This window comes from Accipiter gentilis, chromosome 1 (assembly GCF_929443795.1).
Source record: "Accipiter gentilis chromosome 1, bAccGen1.1, whole genome shotgun sequence".
NCBI classification, from domain to species: domain Eukaryota; kingdom Metazoa; phylum Chordata; class Aves; order Accipitriformes; family Accipitridae; genus Astur; species Astur gentilis.
The window spans coordinates 32,217,055-32,236,283 of NC_064880.1; the positions used below are offsets into that span (position 1 = coordinate 32,217,055).

The 19,229-nt window shown below is 36.9% G+C and overlaps 1 protein-coding gene across 9 annotated transcripts in view; it reads left to right on the forward strand.

Annotated features, from left to right (window-relative positions):
- The first annotated feature begins 14 nt into the window (after positions 1–14).
- METTL8 (methyltransferase 8, methylcytidine) overlaps positions 15–19,229 on the forward strand; it is a 41,968-nt gene continuing 22,753 nt past the window's right edge. For 8 of the 9 annotated variants that reach the window (XM_049814148.1, XM_049814165.1, XM_049814183.1 and 5 more), the window contains exons 1-6: positions 15–172; positions 701–814; positions 6,845–7,000; positions 11,420–11,511; positions 15,978–16,369; positions 16,939–16,988. In XM_049814148.1, coding sequence (XP_049670105.1) covers positions 810–814; positions 6,845–7,000; positions 11,420–11,511; positions 15,978–16,369; positions 16,939–16,988 — 695 coding nt within the window. In that variant the 5' untranslated portion in view covers positions 15–172; positions 701–809. The remainder of the gene's footprint in view (positions 173–700; positions 815–6,844; positions 7,001–11,419; positions 11,512–15,977; positions 16,370–16,938; positions 16,989–19,229) is intronic. The other variant, XM_049814192.1, reaches the window with a different exon arrangement.

Below are 19,229 nucleotides of genomic sequence, written 5' to 3' on the forward strand. Positions count from 1 at the left end.
CGTCGTGCCCCGCGGCAGCCACCGCCTTGGGCGGGCTCTGCTGAGGGAGGCAGGCGGGCGGGAAGGGGGTTGCTCCCCCCCCCCCCCCTCCCGCGTTGGGGGTGCTGCGGCGTTGCCTCTGGTGAAGCGGCGTCCCGAGGACCGCGGGCAGGAGGAGGGTCGCTGCGCAGAGGTCGGTGAGAGCCGCCCAGGCACCGGGACCTCTGCCCCAGGCCGGGCTCCGCTGCCTTACCCTGCGCTGAAGGGACTGAAGGAGAGGCAGCGCGCGTCGGCATGTGGGGCGTGGCAGCGTCTCACCCGTTATGTTTTTAAATAAAGGCAGGAAAGTTTTGTTAGTGATAGCTCAGCTAAGGGAAAGCGGGCGCTCGTGGTCTCCTTCCTTTTAACGCCTTCCTGCTGGGGAGTAAAGCCCCCCGCGGCGGGGCGGGGCGGGGCGCGGGCAGCGCCCCCTGCCGGCGGGCGGGGGTCGCCCCGCGGGGCTGTGCCGGGCCGCGCCGGGCCGCGCCGGACCGAGCCGAGCCGGCGGCGGTCGGCCCTGCGTGCAGCGTGCGTGGGGCATCGGCCGCCAGTGACTTGGGATGCTGCTGCGTTGGGTGGAGCGTATCCGGACTTGTGGGGGTGGTGTTAAAGGATGTGTTTAAAACTCCAGGGCCAACAGCAGCTTCTCGAGGTGTGTGATGCCTCATTTTTCTGTTTTTAGAGCTATGTCCCCAAAGTTGTCACCGTCATCAACAGCAACTTGACAGCAGACCAACTGAAGGCTGTGGAAGAACTCGTTTTCCCTTTCTTGCCAGAGGCCAGGCGCCCAAATGGGGTAATGTGGAAGTTGCTCATCTTTTATGTGTTTCCAGGTCTTTTCTTCAGGATCTCTGAGTGGAAGCTTTAATCTTCGGTGATACTGTAACAAAACACAGATTCCTGTGATTTTCTGGTGCTTTGCAGTTATTTGGATGAAGTGAGCTAGACACACAAACACGGTGGTTGCAGCTGCTTCTCTGAAGAGTGGATTAGGACAGTATGTTCTGAGTACTGTCTGGTGGATCTGCAACATTGCCAGTGACTTCAGAGCTGACAGGGCAGGTTGCACCTAGGCAAAGTCTATGTGGACATCCAGAGTCTTGCAGGGATGTAAATGAACGAAGTTCTTCAAAGTAAATTATAGATAGTAGTAAAATTCATGTTGCTCCATCTCTGTTCTCAGCATCTTTAATAATAGAAAAATGTGATTTGTGCTGAGACAAATCATCGTTTGATTGTTAGGCAATACAGTTACATGTTCAGTATTTTGTAGAAAATAGGGTTGAAAAACAATTTAAGTGATTGAAAGATATATTTGGAGACTTAGGTGTATGTTCACTGTGCATGTATACGTATACATAAAGTCAACACAGCTATTTTTTTTTTCTTCCTCCGTAAGCACCAGCCAGCAGAGGGTGCACAGGTTAACGAGGAAGCCTTATTTCTGAGCTATGTTTACCATTGATGGCTTCCTCTTCTTGTTAAACTTGTGAATAGATTAATTTAGTAAATCAGTTTTGTGTTGTCTTCTGCTGTATAAATAACAGGAAAAGACGTGAATTACCTCATGGAAAAAAGCAAAAGAATAGGGGAAAGAAGTAAAGGATTGCACAGAATACTTACATATTTAAATCCCGTATCGTACAAACACTTATTGATACGTGGGAAGACAACTTCTCTGTAAAGTTAAACAAATGTACAGGTATTTGCAGGATAGTAGCCTAAAGAATTATATGTGAATCTGCCTCTTTACATTGTGCAATATTTAAGAAATTTGTACTAAGAGTGACTGGTAGGTATCTTCTTCATTTCTATTATTCAAATTATTTTAGTCAATAGTATTTATAATGACACTGTTTCTGAGTGTGCCTTTGGTAAGTGTTACAAACATGGAAAAGCAGAACAGCTAACACTGAAAATGTTACAATAAATAGAATCAGTATAAAAGTAGAAATTTCATTCCAAGAATGATTCTAGTATATCAAAATATAGTTTTAGCTTCAGTTGCAATGAAAATATTCTTCACAAGTTGAAGTATTTAAATTCAGTTAAAATTCTTTATTGAAGCTTCATTTTAATGGGAAAATAGTGAAGTCAGAACATCTCTATTATAAATTGAAATAATGCAATATCAACAAACCACTTATCCTGATCAGAACAAAATCTTTCAACATTCCAAAAAATAATAAAAATGTTTGAACATATTAAAGTGTCAACTGAGTTGCTACATTTCTTTAAAATACTGTGATTTTCTTGAATCAGCATTTTTTATGAGCTTCTGTCAGAATGTTTTATCACCTGCCTTTGCAGGTACTTCATAGAACTAAACTCAGGTTTAGTTCAGTACCGAACAAATTACATTAGTCACCTGTAGCAACCGAACTCCACGTTTCGTCCATACAATTAATCCAGATAAAATGCTTTTGTTAGTTATTTCATGTTCACATTAATTGATTGAAGATTCAGTAAATAAAATACATCTGTATTTCTAAGGTACCTCTTTCTTTCTTGCTGACCATTCATGTCTCTTTGATCTTGCAGTTGCCATTACTTTATCTTTAGTTGCATTTTTTCAAGCAGTCTTCATTACCTTAAAAACATTAATGTTTTCACTAAATGAGCAGTTTTATTTCCCTCCCTCCCTCTACCATTATATAAACTGTTTTTTCTTTGCTTGACTTTTTTAACAGGCTGTCTGGCAGGTGGTATAAGAACAGGCTCTTCTTACTTGACATTTCTGTACATCTGGTTAAAATCATATCTGGTAGGGTTTGGTTGGTTGGTTTTAATCTGCTGTTGCTTTTTAACCAACGTTAACTGTGTTGTCTCTACAGGAGTCAGAATAAATAAAAATAATTTTTTGTTTTGTTTTTCTTTTCCCCTTGGTAGTCAGTGCTCTGCAGTAGTTTTACTGAAGTTGCTGTGTGCCAACAGGGAGCCCTGCATCATTGCTGCTGATGATGCATGAGAAGGAAAAACAGTTGAGAGTTTTAGATCTGCTGAGTTTGAAGCTGTGAAATATCCTATTGTTTCAAATGTGCACAATTTTTTTGCAGTATATAATTGAAAGACTAATCATGAAGCCCCAAGAGGGCATGTTCAGTCACTTGGTAGAATAGAGTAGCATTAAGCATTCACTTAATGAATGAGTCTGGTTGACAGTAAAGTCCCCTCCTCCTCCCCTCCCCTCGCCTTGATTTGAAATATTAAGAAATATTAGTATGTCTGTGTTTTTAAAATAGCTAGTGGTGATGCGTATTTATACCTTCTGTGTTACCATTGTCTTGAAGAATTTTTCACTTTGAGTCCACATTTGGATGTAAGGTGTTCTGAGTTTTGGTAGTGTTGGATGGTGATAAAACAGATCAGCTACAATTTACAGGACAACATTGGGGATTAATTGTCAAATGTTTTGTAGATAAGCTTCTGGGTGCCAAGCAGAAGAAGTAATTGTATGAAGTTCATTGTTTCCAGAATACTTTTGTGTCTAGAAATGTAATATAAGCTGCACCTACTCTTCCTAATATAGGCAAATTTTTCTTTATAACAGAGACTCTACAAGTAGACTTAGTGATTGGAGATGGAAGGAATTGTTACCTTTGTAATTGGAGATCAGTCAGATATCAAAACTTTTTCATCTAATAAGTTCATTGAACTAGGTTCTCAGACAAAAATGACAGGTTATTTCTGTTCTATTTTGTTTGGGGTTTTTTTGTTGGGTTTTTTCCCCTTGGACTTCTCTTTCAGAACTTCTCAAGGATTTTATTCATCAATGAAGTGGTTTGTGTATGTTTTGGTGTGATTCACTATTTAAAAAACAAAATTAGAACAGTTCTTTTCTCCTGTATCTCTAGTTTTTCCTCTGTGGATGTGACTGCTCAGAAGTTTTAATACCAACATCAATTAGAAATTTAATATTTCAGGTCTAGCTGGCAGTTGGTGTTTATACCTTCTTCTGCCTGTCCACCTTCAAAAAGCTGTACTAAAGGGGCTGTGTTAGATTGTTTGGGGAGGGGAGAAGTTTTAAGGCTATTTTCTTAAAGTTTCTTAACTAAACTGAGGACCTGATCTGTATTTGTAACAATGACAAAATTCTAAAGGCTAAAAGGCAGTGCTCCACACAGAAAAAAAACTTCCATGTTGTTTTTGAGTGTGGTTACAAAGTGCATTGTTTCTTTATTTTTTTTTCTGAAAAATAGTTATGCTGCCACAAAATATAGGCATTTTTAATGTAATTCAGTTTCATGATAAAGATGGAGGTTGAATTGTTTTGATTAATAATCAAACTTAAAACCTTCCTGACCATGGCTCTGAACAAGGAAATAACTCCTAATTATTTTAGACAACAACATTTCTTGCTGTCATCGCTTCAGGGTATGATCATCTTATCTGACAAAGAGAAAGGGTGTTTGCCTGTTTCATTAGCAAAATCCATTAGAGAAACAATCGAGCAATGACTTTCTTCTGAAAATGTAATTTAGGCTTCCAAGTCATTCAGATGCTTTTTGAACTTTTAGTAGCCAGATTGCCCATTAATCTCACGATCTATGGATCACTCTAACTCTCAGGGATATATATCCATGTCTCCAAGGAGTTCCTTCACATTTAATATTGGATGCAACAGTGAACATAACTCTCCCACCTACCCCAGTCTCGTTGCATTTTCTTGACGTTTTAGATCTTTATCAGCTAAAATTGTGCAATTATCACTCAAAGGATCACATTCTCATAAAAAGAGCTGTATCTCTGGATTTTACTGATGCAAGATCATCTTAGTCATCTGACTATAATTCCCATCTGTGCATCTTTTCATGTTCTTACTGAGATATTTAGAAAGCCAGGAAAAATTATGTGACTAGCCTAGCAGCTGAATCATTGTATTTTATGTTGAATATCAATGCTGGCACAGGAAATGCAAGATACTATCTCAGGTCTTTTTGAATGATTGAAGGAGGAAGAGGATTTGTAAACAGTTTGCAATGTAATCATGGAATCTTTGTCCAGGCATTCCTAGAATTTAATAATAATAAATTAATATTTAGATCAGATTGTGGTTTGGGGTTTGGGGGGATTTTCTGTTTGTTTTTGTTTTCAAGAATGTTTCCTTTATGTAAATCATGCATTTTTCAGAAAATGTCATGGTGTGTTAATTTTCATGTCTCATAATTATTATTTCATAATATTCCATATATGTTAAAATTATGCATTATGTTATGAAAAATGCATACATATTTTCAAAAACAAAGCATGAACAGTTTGTAGTAATTAAAGTATAAACTGGAATTGTTTTAGTTGCTGAGCCACATTTTTTAAAAAAAAAGGCCATAATAAACTTATTAACATTAGAAGAGGTTTTAATTTTTTAATAAGACTAAATGTTACATTTTCACTGTATAGTGATGCCCCATATCCTGGTAACATTGCAGTCCCAGCAGCCAAAATTTATCGGTGTTTTTATTTGACAGCCAAAAGGCAAACTCCATTGTATTTAATCTTTGACAAATAAAAAGAAATTTTAATAGTTTTTTTTCTCTTTTTTCCCCCCGTAGGTTTAAAATGAATAAACAGTGCCCTTTTTAAATTATTACTCATTCAAAAGTACACCTTAAATGAGGAATTGTTCATTTAATTGAAGTGATTCCTTTGCCAGGCTTTCTATTGATGTGTACAAATTAATCTTTTTTTATTCACAGTACAAGACTTGTGATCAAATAGCGCTATTTTCCTTGAGATAAAAATCTTCATTTTGTAACCATTTGCACAGAATGTTTTCTAATAATGTCTGTATTTAAACTGTTCCTGTTCTTTTGTAACTACATTTTGTATTTCCAGTGCATTAAATTTGTACATTTGGTTTATACAGAAGAAGCACTCAAAAAACAAAACAAAACCAAAAAGGCAGGGAAAAAATAGGACTAAGAATAATTTTTAAAGTAATTTGCAGAGCACTTGAAGGGAAAAAGAACAAAGGCACATCAGGCTAAAAGTAGTAGCAGGGGTATTTCATTTTACTCATCTCCTAGAAAGCCTACATTAACAAGAATATGCAAAAAAACCCCAAACCCCATCAAGACAAAATGCTGGTACTAGCTACACACACTTGTTATCTTTCATTATTAATACTGTATGAAAAGATTCCAAGTAAAGTGAAATATAGCAATATCAGAGAGAATTATACATGTAATAGAAAAATCTCAAGCACTTAATAATTTGCATGAATAGAAATTTAACTTTTAAACCCATTTCTTTTAAAGAGGGCATTAAACAGGGATCAGGAGAACACATGGCAGAAATTTTGGAAGGCTTTCTGGTATATAATGTTTACACTTAAAAAAATAAAATCTTTAATTTCCTATCTAAAAGTAAAACCACAGTCACAGTTCTAGAATGAAATCTTTTGAAGATGATTACCTAGTAAGTGGGGTGAAAAATGTCAATCTCAATGACAGTATGTACCCACTAGTAGAAGCGGTTTCTTCACTGATCACTTCTTGCTTGTCTTCTTAAAGGTACAATGTCGAACTTGGTTTATTGTTTTACTTTATATTTCTTTTTTTTTTTCTCCTGCCTGATAGGACTTTGAAATGATAGCAAATAATTTATCTTTCAACTGGTTTAATTCCAGTAGCCTACTTTGGGATTATTTGGGCTTTCAGCACACTGAAGGAATGTTGCTATTTTCTAAAAAGCATTTAAATTGATATTATAGTAAAAGATTATTACTAAAGTTGATATTGGTGCTTGATTATTTGACCAGTTTCTCATGTAAGTGACATAAATAATTAAGTTACAGGAAAACTGTAATTTGAGTTAATTGTGTTTTCAGGTCTCTGAACAAAATGAATTTCATTACAAGGCTTTCTGCTTTATGTCTGAGGAAAAGCAAGATGCAGCAGAGGCACCAAAGTAGTAGACGACCAGCTGTTCCACTTGGATCACGGATTTTAACTGATCCTTCTAAGGTTTTTGAGCATAACATGTGGTGAGATATTTCCTCAAGGCTGATTTTCATATATTTTTGTATATTATTTACTGTGATGAATAATGGGAGGGCTGTGTGTATATATAACAATGGACTGCCAGGATAGACGTTGAAAGGTAGTCCTAGAGAGAACTTGAGACTGTCACAAGTAACAGTGACAAGTTATGAGTTCTTAGTGACTTGCGTAAGAAGCTGCTGAGCAAGTAGTTAGTCATGGAATGAAAGGCAAAATATTGCTATAGATCAGTAATGAATTAGGAGACAGAAAATGTAGTCCGTGTTATAGTGGCAGAAATATTGCAGAATAATGTAATGTACCTAACTAGTAACATTAGGTCCAATAGTGTTGCATACTGGATTAGCACTGTATTCTAAAATTGACATCATTTCAAAAGGAACATGTAAATTACTTGTATTCTTCTGAAGGCATACTGAAGATGTTGGAGATAATTCAGCAGAGATTTCCATACAGTGCATAATTGTCAAAAAAAGTAAATTGAATTTAACATAAATAAGTGATATAATAGCAGAGAAAACATTAACATGTAAATATTGACAAGAATAAGAATTGCCCTGATTTGCAGCAGTACATCTCCATCTCTAAAAGGTATTTTTATGATTAATGGCAGTCAGAAAAGGGTGAGAATGCTAGTCAACACAGTGGGAAAACAGATTGAAGAAGCTAGGATTTTTGACCATGGAGTGGAGATGAATACAAAACAGTGGGTGACACAGGGAGTGTTAGAAGGATAGAAGAATACCTAAATTTGTCTAGAAAGTAGAAGAATATCTATCTAACATATCTGGAAGACCAGGAATTTTTATTCCTATTGTTCATAACTTAAGAACAAGGAATATTTAATGAAAAGAGAAGTGGGGAATTTAGAAGATCTACAAGAAATTATTTTCTACATAATTTTAAAATATATATTTTTAATTCCGCCACACACCATTTTTGAGAGCAAGCATTTAGAAAAATTAAAAAAGCGACTGGATATGACTAATGGTAATCAATGGGTAACATAACATAGGAGTAACAGATTCAGGGCTTAAGCTTACTTCATTAAAGTAATCTGCAGTTCTTATGCCTTCCTCAGAGGTGTCCCCTGCTGGCAACTGTCAAAGAAGTTACTGGACAAGCTTTTGTTCTGAAATGAAGTTTCCAGGTTGCTGGGTTTTTAAAAATTATTATTCTTTTTAGTAGTCCATTTTATTTGTTAATTGGTCCATTTTACTTTTTAATCTAAATTATTTCAAAAGTTTCTCTAATAAAAGTCTGATGAATAAAAAGGTCTTAAGAGAAGAATATGACACAGCAAATTGTCTTCTGGTTAATAAACTAATACCTTCATTACTCTTTTTAGTCTCTAAATTTGGGCTTTACTCATGAGATGAGATAAGATATACAAATAGATCTGTCACTTATGACTTTTTTCTAAGCTAGATGTCCCTAAGCCATGGTCCCCAATACATACCACCTTAAGGCCAAATCTGGACTTATCTATACTTCACTAAGTTCCTTGGTCAAGGAAGCTGGAAGCTGGCTGGTTACTGTGTTAAAAGAGTATAAAGTTTACTGCCATGTTTCATAAAACTATATGCAGTGTAGTTTTTAAGTGTCTTCCAGATTCAGGACATCCTGCTAGGTGGAAAAATCCTTTACTTGTGTGGATGCTGATTCAAATGTAGGCTATATAGTCGGGGTAGAAAAAGATTTTAAGAAAAAGACCACCCTTTTTCTGTAACATTGTACCTCGATGAAACTCAGTTTTGTTTGATTTTTTTATTTCCTTCCAAATAACTGATCATGTGTAGCTTCAGTTTTTCTTGCTAGCATTCTGTGACAGTCTAATACAGAGTTACCAAACTATGATGCAGGTAATTGGGAAGATGGGATTAAAAGGAACAGGGTTGATCAGAAAGTGGATCTGGAGATGAATCCGTGTAGCTTACAAGGGAAAACAGGTGAAACCGAGTTGGAGCAGAGGCTGCATGGAAGTCACAAAAGTCTTAATAAATCAAGAACCTGGGTATGAAGTGGGGGGAGGTCCTTGGGTCTGAAGTTGGCTGAATCAGCAGGGTTCTCACTAGGGAGATAAGGGGGATCAGGATGAGTGGTGGTTGAGCTAAATAGATCATGCAGGGTGAGCATAAGAGATAAATCTTCCCTAGCATTGCTGTATGAGGATTTATGTCCTTTTGGTTTTCACTCATCATCCTTGGTACTTCATAAAGTGGCATCCTTCTTTTTGCCTGTGTGAATTGGCAGGGAGCCAAGAGCTGCTACCATTGCTGCCAGGAATACTAAGTAAATTAAATTTGGGAACTAATGCTTTAGGTATTTGCTATGGTGCTTTTCTATCATTTCGAGAGAGGAGTAATGAATGATGCTAAACATTGTGGCAAAAAAGTCTGCTTCTATTCAGGTTAGTAATTGGCATAGTTTTCACATGTTAGTTTTCAGAAATAATTAAAACCTATGTTATCAAACAAGTTAATGGAAAAGGGATAAGTTGAATAAGATGAACTGAAAGTAGCATTGCATGATCTCATGTCAGGCCTACTCATGTTAACAGTTCTTGGTGTGGTTAAAATGGATAGCTTGCTTTTCTGCTGTCAATGTTCAGCTTAAAATGCTTCTGTATTTAAACACTTCTGTGCTTAGAATTAACCTGTATCCTGTGTTCCTGCCAGCTTGTATTGCTGAAGGAGCTACCTCATTTGAAGCATCCAAACTATGTAAATAGTTTGCATAAGAACTATGCTATGTCCCCTCTTTTGCACATTTTGATCAAGAAGTGCTGCTGCAGTCCTGTTTGGGGTCTTCCATATAGAAATCTCTAGGAAAGAGCCAATAGATCTTTTTTTCAGCTTTATGAATTTCCAAGGAGGGGCAAAAGGAAAAAAGTTGTTGGTGAAGATGGACGACTTCAGGCACCTAGAGTATTGCTTGTAGAGCCCTTAAGGGGTCTGACAGACACACGATGATGTTTAAAATTGATCGGCTAAAGCTTATACCACAGCAAGTCATATAGTCAGCCCTTCTAACAGATATTATTGCCATCTAAATAGTCCTTGGTTTCAGCTTGCTAGAATAGGCAAGGTCAAAAATGGTGATAGCAGTGAGGGAAGCAAGACTTTCCAAGAGGATGGCTCCCTAGTAACGCTTCGGTCATTCAGTTTTATTCTACAGCAGCACGTCTGTCAAAGCCTTGACGCTGCACAGGAAAATTTGGTATACGAACAAATACAGGAAGGGGAGAGGCAACCTGCTGGGGACAATAATGAGAAATATTTCAGTAGAGATGCGGAAATCAAGTCTGAGGCAAGCAGACAAATACATACCAATTAGTTTCCCACAATTAAAAAAAGAGGACCAGTGAAGATCTAAGAATTAAATTACCTATGTGTCACCATGCATGGAACAGGAAGATGCTCGTTAGCTTTTAGAGACAATCAGCTGTTTTCAAGTTGGCACCTTGTTCCTTTTCCCATAGTAAGCAATGGAATTTTAGTCATAGGCTTTCAGTTAATTGATTTCAGTAGGATTAGGATCTAATAGATTACTTGAATTATATTACCTGATTTAATCTCATTTCTAAAACTGTTCAGACTGGACAATTTGGAGGGACAGCTGATTTGCTTTAGGAGCTTGTTTTTGGGCACTCCCCATTGTGACCTGATCAAACACAGAATCTACAGGGAAGGCAGTTTAGTCATCAGGGTCAGATCTGGGCTTGGTTTTGTGACCACTTAATGGATTAATATGGCATTTAGTTAACCACTTTACACAAATATAGATAGCATACACTCTGGAACCATTACAGCACTGCTTGTCTTTTCTTAGGAGTGTTTCATTCTTGTTTTTCCTAGATGTTTCCTGTCTCTATTCCCTAAATAAGTAAAATCCTGTTCATCAATTCCACCTGTTCCACTTGAATAGGTAGATTATGCTCCCTGTGTCAGGAACAGCTGATTCCTTTGCTAAATGACCTTTGTTTCTCATCATAAACATTAGTAATGCGAGAAGTTTCTTGCGTCAGGGTGTTTGTTGATAGATCTATTATTATATCCAGCTAAACACAGTTCTAGTGGGACACTCAAAATACATTCCTATAAACTTACTCAATTTACAAGATATATGTTTATCTTATTATTCAGAAAAAATGCATACTACTTCAGCTTCTTTGCAGTTGGAAGATTTTTCTTAATCACTTGTGTTTACCTAACTAGTAATTAATTTTTATCTATCATACACTGAAACTTAGTTTTTAACTGTCAGTCTCCTTGTGGTCATTTGGTTGCATTCAAAAAGAAAATGTATTTGTGACAGTGTAGCTAATTTGTGACTCTTTTCCCTGGGAAAAAATATTATGGAAAATCCCGTTTAAAGGTTGGTTCTTCAACTGCCTTTTGCAGGGACCACATGCAGTGGTCACAAGAAGAAGAGGAGAATGCCAAGAAAAAAGCAGCAGAGAACTCACTTGTGAAAGTCCAATGGGAAGACCAAGGTAACAGTTCATAATGGCTTAAAAATTCCTATTTTAATGCTATTTATTAAAGCATTTAAAGATGCTTTAAAATCCAGGAACACTCTCTTATTTCTACATTCTTTTGTCTAAATTTGTTTGTTGTTTGGGTTTTTTTTTTGCTTTGTTGCCTCAAAAGATTGTCTCAAAGTGTGTTTTTCTAGCAATTCAGTTACTTATTTGAGCAATTTGCATTTGGGGGGGCAATAGGCTCTATGTAAAACAAGTACATCAGTATGGTGCAGTTGCAAGTTCTGGCTCCTTTTGCAGTTCTTCTGAATAAAACTCCTACTACACAAGACCGTTACTTCATCAAAGGGAATGAATTTGCAGCTAGCTAGGGTGCTGGGGATGAAGGTTCCCATGTACAATATTCAAATGCTTTTTAATGATTTGTGGACTGTTTAGAGAGCTGGTGTTTGTACATTGCACCATATTTCAGTTAAGTGCCATGAAAGTTGCACTTGTCCCAGCTGGTCGCAGCTTGCTACCTTGGCCAGGCTGAGCTGGGAGTGCTTCAGGAAGCAGTGCATTCACTGTGTGTGGAAGGTGTTCCAATACATCACGCAGAGTCTGCTCTGTAAATGATTAAGGAATTTCATGCCTGTCTTCAGAAGGGAAATTTAATGTGTTCTGCATTTCTGAAGATTGATAGCTCTAGATTCAAACTGGCAAACTAAACTCTAGGATAGTTATGTATGATAAAGTTGGAGTATCAACTTGATAACATAGAAGACTGGATCTTTAATTTGTTCCTTTATTGAAAGATATTCTGAAAACAATTACTTGGATGTCCTAGGCCTCAGTTTACTTAGTGTGTCTTGAACCCGTCAAATTAGATAATGTCATTATGATCCTGTGCTCAGTTTCATTGATGTAACTAGCGCACATGTTGGAGTTTATTTGAGTAACCTGTGCATGTGTCTTGGATTGTGTGCCCTTCATCACTTTGAATGCTCTGGGATTGTCATCCTGCCCTTTTCTGTTAACTCTCGCATTCTTTATCTGAATACAGGAGTACCATGTTTGTTTTTCAAAATGACATCTAATATTTTCATTTGGTTTGTATAAAAAGTTGAAAAAGAGCTCATAATTGGAAAGTAAGCTGTGTAACCATGTGGCTCATGGAACCTTTCATTCTTCATCTACAATAAATTAGAACTTAGTTTGTGCTGGTGAGAAATGGAATAATCAGGCATGTGTCTATTGCCAAGAAATACAAGAATCAAGGACATTTCCAATGATTGCTCCTCTGTTTACAACTTGAATAGGTGAGCATTGCTGATAGAGTTCCTTCAGAAAACTTCAGCTTCATTCTGCAAGGGGAAGTACTTTTTGGCCTATTTGTGTAAACAGTTTAACTAGACTGAAGTTAACAAGCAGGTTATTTTGGGGCCTTGGAAAGTACAGTAAGGGGAAAAAGACAAGACAGATTTCAACAATACTATTATATCACTAAAATAGAATAGTTCTAGTGAGCCTTGTTAAACCAAATGAACTCATGATACTACCTTTAGGAATTTGGTTTACTTATTAGCATGACCAGTTTCTTCTCAGGCATGCCTGCTAGTGTTGAAAGATTCTGCTACGGAGGAAAATCAGTTGCCTAAGTAAGGGATTTTTTTGTCTCAGAAGGTGGTACACTTATTAGGTTTGTAATTTTACATGCTTTGGAATATATAGTAGTCAGGCTACTTAAATATACAAAATGAAACAGAAAATTGATAATAATACTGCATGTGTGGTTATTACACAGTGGTGCAGGAGCGACCAGTGAAAGAATGGAAAGTGAAGTGTTCTTTCACTTGAACCTATGTAATATCATATTAATACAATTTGAGAGGCTGGCTTTAGCCATTGCTTTCCTTCAATTCTGAAATCTGGAAAACTTGATGGGAATTCAAGTACAAGGGTTCTGAGCAGACTTGTAGAAAAGTAGTGACTATAACAAGGGGTGATAATGATTTAAGGACCTTTTGGGTAGAAGGTTTGTTTTTTATACGGAAGCTGAGCAATCTATGAATGTGCAACTTACACTATTGAGATCTGGTATATATGACCTCAATCAACTTGGCGCTTATATGATAAAACAAGTCTGTACAATTACTCTGCATAGCTGGGTCTTGCCCTTTAGTAGTAAAATTTGATATATTAAATGTTAAATTTAAAAAATTATGCAGATTTCTAGGACAAGGCATTCTGCCACCTCCTTGCCACTTCCTACTGCCTATCTGTGCCTCTAATGATAATTCTCAGTCTTGTTTATCTCTGAAAAGCTGTAGCGATTTAGGAAGTAGTATGTTAAGATTTAAATGAGAGTAGGAGGAGAACTACTTAATAATAATTACTTAATAATTACTCTGCATTTTTATTAAAAGAATTAATGGGTCAGTGTAAGTGCGTAGGGACAAAATAAAAAAGGGAACATGTTATATGATGTACACTTAGCAAGAGACATCAAGGGTAACAAGAAACAGTTCTGTAAATGCTTTGGGGATGAGGGGAAAAAAAAAGAAAAATATTTAGTTTGGTACTTAGGAGGGATGACGAAGGGAAAACCATCAACAAAAGAGACATTGAAAAAGCTGTAATTCTTATCTTTTTATCAGCCTTCCTTTGAAAGGGTTAGCTGCAGTCCAGTGGCTAGCACAATTAGTGCTAGTGAGAAGGAGGAAAGATCATGTTCTTGTACTGAGAAAGAACAGGTTACAAAGTACATCCATAGAGTACATGGCTGACTGGGAAAGCAGAAAAGAGAATATTTACTTTTTTTAAAAGGGAGGTGGGAAAAGAGTAGAGTCAGATAATTAGTTTCAATTCCTGGAAAAATACTGGAAGAGATAATCCTGAGCTTGCAGACACTGGGTTTGGAAGAACAAAGGAGATGAATACTGGCCAACAAATATTTTTCAAGAATAAATCATGTAAAATCAAGCTAATTTCCTTCTTGGAGAAGGTTACAAGCCCTGGGGATAAGGAAAAAACAGCAGATGTCCTGAAATTTATCCTTAGTCAGGCTTCTGACTTGCTTTACTTGACATTTTCATAAGCAAGTTAGGCAAGCGAGAGCTAATGAAACTGCTTTTGGATGAATGAATGCCTAGAGAGATCCTTTCAGAATGGAAGGCTGAGCAGAGAAGTGTTTTGTTCCATGTCCAGTTCTGCTTGGTGTTTTCATTAGTGACCTCAGGAAATGGGAGACTTGAAGATGATACTAAGTGAAGAGATGTTTCAAGTTGGTGAAGGTTGGGATTAGGATTCAGAAAGATCTGGACAGTGGGGAAAAAAAAAAGGATCTGAAAGACATAAAATTGCTAAAAATAAGTGCAGAATACATTGCTTAGGAATAATTCCTTGAAAAAATACTAGGTTCTGGAACAACTGGCTAGGTAGTCATTTTGCAGGAGATCTGAGAGCTGTGGTGAATCACCAGCTGAATCAGCAGTGTCATGCTGTTGCAAAATGGCAAGGTGGGAGTTATAAACAGGATTACAGCCTGTAAACCTTGTAAAATATTCCTTTTGCTCTGCGTTGATAATGCCTTCACCAGAATACAACACCAAAAAGTAGTAAATCAATTGGAGAGAATCTAGAGAAGAAAAATGAAAATTATTGGAAATCTAAAAATCATAACTTCTGTGGAAAAAAGAAGAGAGTTAGGTTTAGACAATCTAGAAAAGAGATTGTTTATGGGAGACATAGTAAAAGACTTCAAATAAGTAAATAGGTGTTGCAAAGAGAAGTGAGTAATCTTTGCTTTATCTGCTTGGTTAATGGGACAAGAATTAGTGCACTTAAATTGCAATAAGAAAATGTCAGGTTGAGTAGAGGAAAAGGTTTCTAACTGTACAGATGGTGAAGGACTGTAATATATTCCTGAAGAAAGTTGTCAAACCTATATGAAAGGTGGTATTTTAAGAATAAGTTGGACAAATTCCTGTGGAGAACAGATATTAATTCCCTGACTGGGTGAAATCCCTTTCAGTCCTATTCTTTGACATTCTAACATTCAGTTAGAATGTTTTGTGAATTAAAAGTTAACAAAAAGGTCTATTGTAAGACTTTGAAGTAATTTGAAAGTAAGAAAGCCAGTATGTTGCTTCTGACTGTATTGTTATTTTCTGTCAAAACTGCGTTATTGAGTGGTTAAGAATGAATTACTGTGTATTGGCTATGCAGTAGCAATTATCACTCCAGTTCACAGAAAAAAAAAAAAAGATGCAGAAAGCATCCTAAGTGACATAAAATGTAATTGAACCCTCATGGCAGTTATTTTGCGTACAGATCAAGGTAAGACCCCAAATACTTATGTTTTTATTTAAACGTGTACAATGTGGGAAACTACAGATTTTTTAAACTGTAAATTTAGGGTCCAAATTCCATGTTGCTTTGCAGTATTTTGTAGCTAAGCTCATATTCACCAAGTTTTTGTTTTGTTTTAATTACAGATAAATATGAGAGAGAAGCCAGTAAATATTGGAATGAATTTTACAAGACTCATAAAAATAACTTTTTCAAGGATCGCAATTGGCTGTTTCTGGAGTTCCCAGAAATTCTTCCAGAAAAAAGGCGAGAAGAGTTGCAAACAGAACAAAGATCTTCAGAACACACAAAAATAAACAGTACCAACAGTTTTTCACACAAAAATGAAATGTCTGAGGAAGGAGAAAAATATTGGAAGAAAAATTATGGAGGTGGTTCTGCTTCTGTACAAGGATATGTTTATAATAAAAACCAAGCAAAATCTCTTACTGACAATCCTCAGGGTAAAAACTGTGGAGAAGAACTTGGCAGGCTAGAATCCTTCCCTGGTAGTGATGCCACTTACAGAATATTAGAGGTAATGCATGGCAAATGTACTACCTGTCATATAGAAATCCACTTAATTGCTGAAAAGCCTGATAAAGATACTTAGTAAGTATCAAGAAAGTAAACATTTAGAATTCGACACACTACATTCATTTATGGTAGAAACTTTCAGAGAAACCTAGGATCTGGGCTTTGTTTTCCCTTTTAAAGTTTCTCCCAAATCAGAATTTAGGGCTAGATTGTCAGATTCCATTTTCACTGGAAGCTGAGTTTCTAATTTCCTAAGGAAAGTGATGTCTTAAGGTGCTTTGTTCTTAAAGTACTCTGTCTTAAAGTGCAACTACTCAATGCATTCTTGCCAAATGGTGAAATTGTACAAGAATATTACATTTTCCTATGCAGTTTGAGAGAAGGATTCTCTCTTAACTTTAGAAAGACATTGAGGAGAAATGTGATCACAGAAATGATTTGAAAATTGTGGTATGAGCTGTTTATACCTTTTCTGTCCAACATAGCTTCAAGTCTAATGGGTCCTACCTACTAACTAATTTAAGACAAAGATAAAAATATTTTAACTTTTTGTTTCTCTTCTGATTTTAGGTTGGTTGTGGTGCTGGAAACAGTGTCTTTCCTATTTTGAAAGTTCTATGGTATGTAGCGCTGGATTTTCAAATATGAAAGTTCTAGTCTCATCTTGTTCATTTTCTTCAAATGTTGATGCTAGACCAGTGCTGCAGGAAGTGTTGAGTGGACTGTTTTACAGCCCTGAAATTCTGATTGCTTGCAGACCGCAGATAATGTTGGTAGCATCAGTACAAGATACTTCTCATACTGGTCAACCCTAGTCTTGGGGGGACCATATTTGCTGACAAGGTTTGTTTTCAGGTGCATTCAGACTGATTTATTGTAGTTAATTTCAGGCACGTGAAATATTCTCTTGTTTTATATGTCACTGTAAAGCTACCAGGTATCTCTTCAAAAGGCCAAAATCAGAGACAGTAGGTAATGGTTTGTGATCTGCTGGTAAGAAGTTGTATTATTTCTGAATTTGGCTGGTACACTTTGTCATATTGCTTCAGGTTTTAGTGTCAGGGAAGGCACAAGTCCTGTACTGTATTACTTAATTCCTTGAAACATCTTAATCCACTTAGCTTCCAGTTTTAGAAGAAGCTGTTATGATTGCATGTCCTCCCTTCCGTGTAGGCAGGAAGGTTTTATTGGAAAGGCTGTGTATGTATCAAGGGCTGAAATAGATTTCTTCTTATTCATGCCTCCAAGAGCTTGATTATGGTACAGCTCATGATTCTACAAATCAATTCTGGTTGCTAGCATCACCACTTTATAAAAATACTCCATTTTGCAGATATGGAAACAGAACGCAGGAAGAATTGAGTGATGCACCAGGGTCATACATGAAACCTATTAGTGTTAGCAATGCATCTTCATCCCGCAACAAATGCTTTGCTTTAGACAGCATGTAATGAAAGGAGAACCCTGTTTCATATGAAGAGTTTAGAAAGTAACACTATGTAAGGAAAAGATATCATGTGGCTGTATTAAAAAAGGTGAGACAAACTTTTGTGTTTTCCTCACAGGAGGCATTAGTCATAGGTTGGCATTTCTAATAATTAAGAATCCACTCATTAGGTATTTTTCCTGGAGATCTCTATTCTTATGCAAATCCTTCAGTCAATCACATTGGTTGGTACGTTGAACAACTCACACATTTGTCTTGTATGTGATCTGATGGAAACATGTCTTATCTCTTAGCAGGCCTGGCTTTATAGCGCAATTGGTTTAACTCTGAATTTAATATAAAAATTGCCTTTTTTATACATATAAAAAGAAGCCAGTGTCAAGTATGAGTGTACCCTGGCTACAAAAAAAATTTCCACTTGGGTTTGTAACTTTTAAACTGATTCCCCCTGTCCCCCTTAAATTTTAAGTTACTGCTTTTTAATGCAGTGCATCATGAAATCACCATCCAGATCAAGCTGTGTCTTTGTTTTAAGTTGACTTTCTACATAGCTCCTATTCTGCTCTAAAAAAATTGAAATAACATCCTAACAAGTCAATTAGGTAATCAGCTTAACCTTTTGCAAGTGACTGGCTGGGTCCAAAACCTGGCTCTTGTCGTCACATCAACTCTTGTGGTGGGCACAGAGCTAATAAAAGTTTTGCTCAGCAACATGGATGGAATGTGTTTTGGTCCACAAGCGTTCTCCTGTTGAGCCCTCAGAGAGAGGTCACTGACTCAGCTGTGTATACTATAAGGTCTTATAGTCACTGCCAGAGTTTATTGATTCCCTTTCTAAAGAAACCGTCTGTCCAAAACCTCAAATATTTTTTGAGAGATTAAATGATCATGAGTTGACCATGAGGTCATCCCTCAGTAGGTTTTGAGGGGCTTGCTCAGTTTCTCTTAAATGAATTTTTCGGAGGTGAAAAAAATTTCTCCCTAGAGTTACTAGTGTCTGATGAATGGTATGAGGAAATTTTGCAGCTGGCTTAGTCTTGGATGGAAAAGGAAGGGAAAACAGTGCTACAGGAAATTCTTATTCATCTTGGCTTACAAAACAAAGGGGATAATGGAGGGAAACAATACTGCTTAATCTAATCAAAACCACAGTAAGGTGGCACATGGGAACTCAAGCTTTTACAGAACTGTGGATGACTTTTGCAACACCCCACCCCTGCCCAAATCATATTGCTAATTAAACTGCATACATGGGCTAATGATAGAGACTTAATGCAGTACTTCTGTAAGAAAATGTGACCTTTTAATGTGCATTTTTGTAATACAACACCAGGACATTGTCATCAAACCCGACAGCCCTCTGTGACCTTCTTTCTTTTCCTTTTCACTTCCTCCCCAACAAGGCTGTAACTCT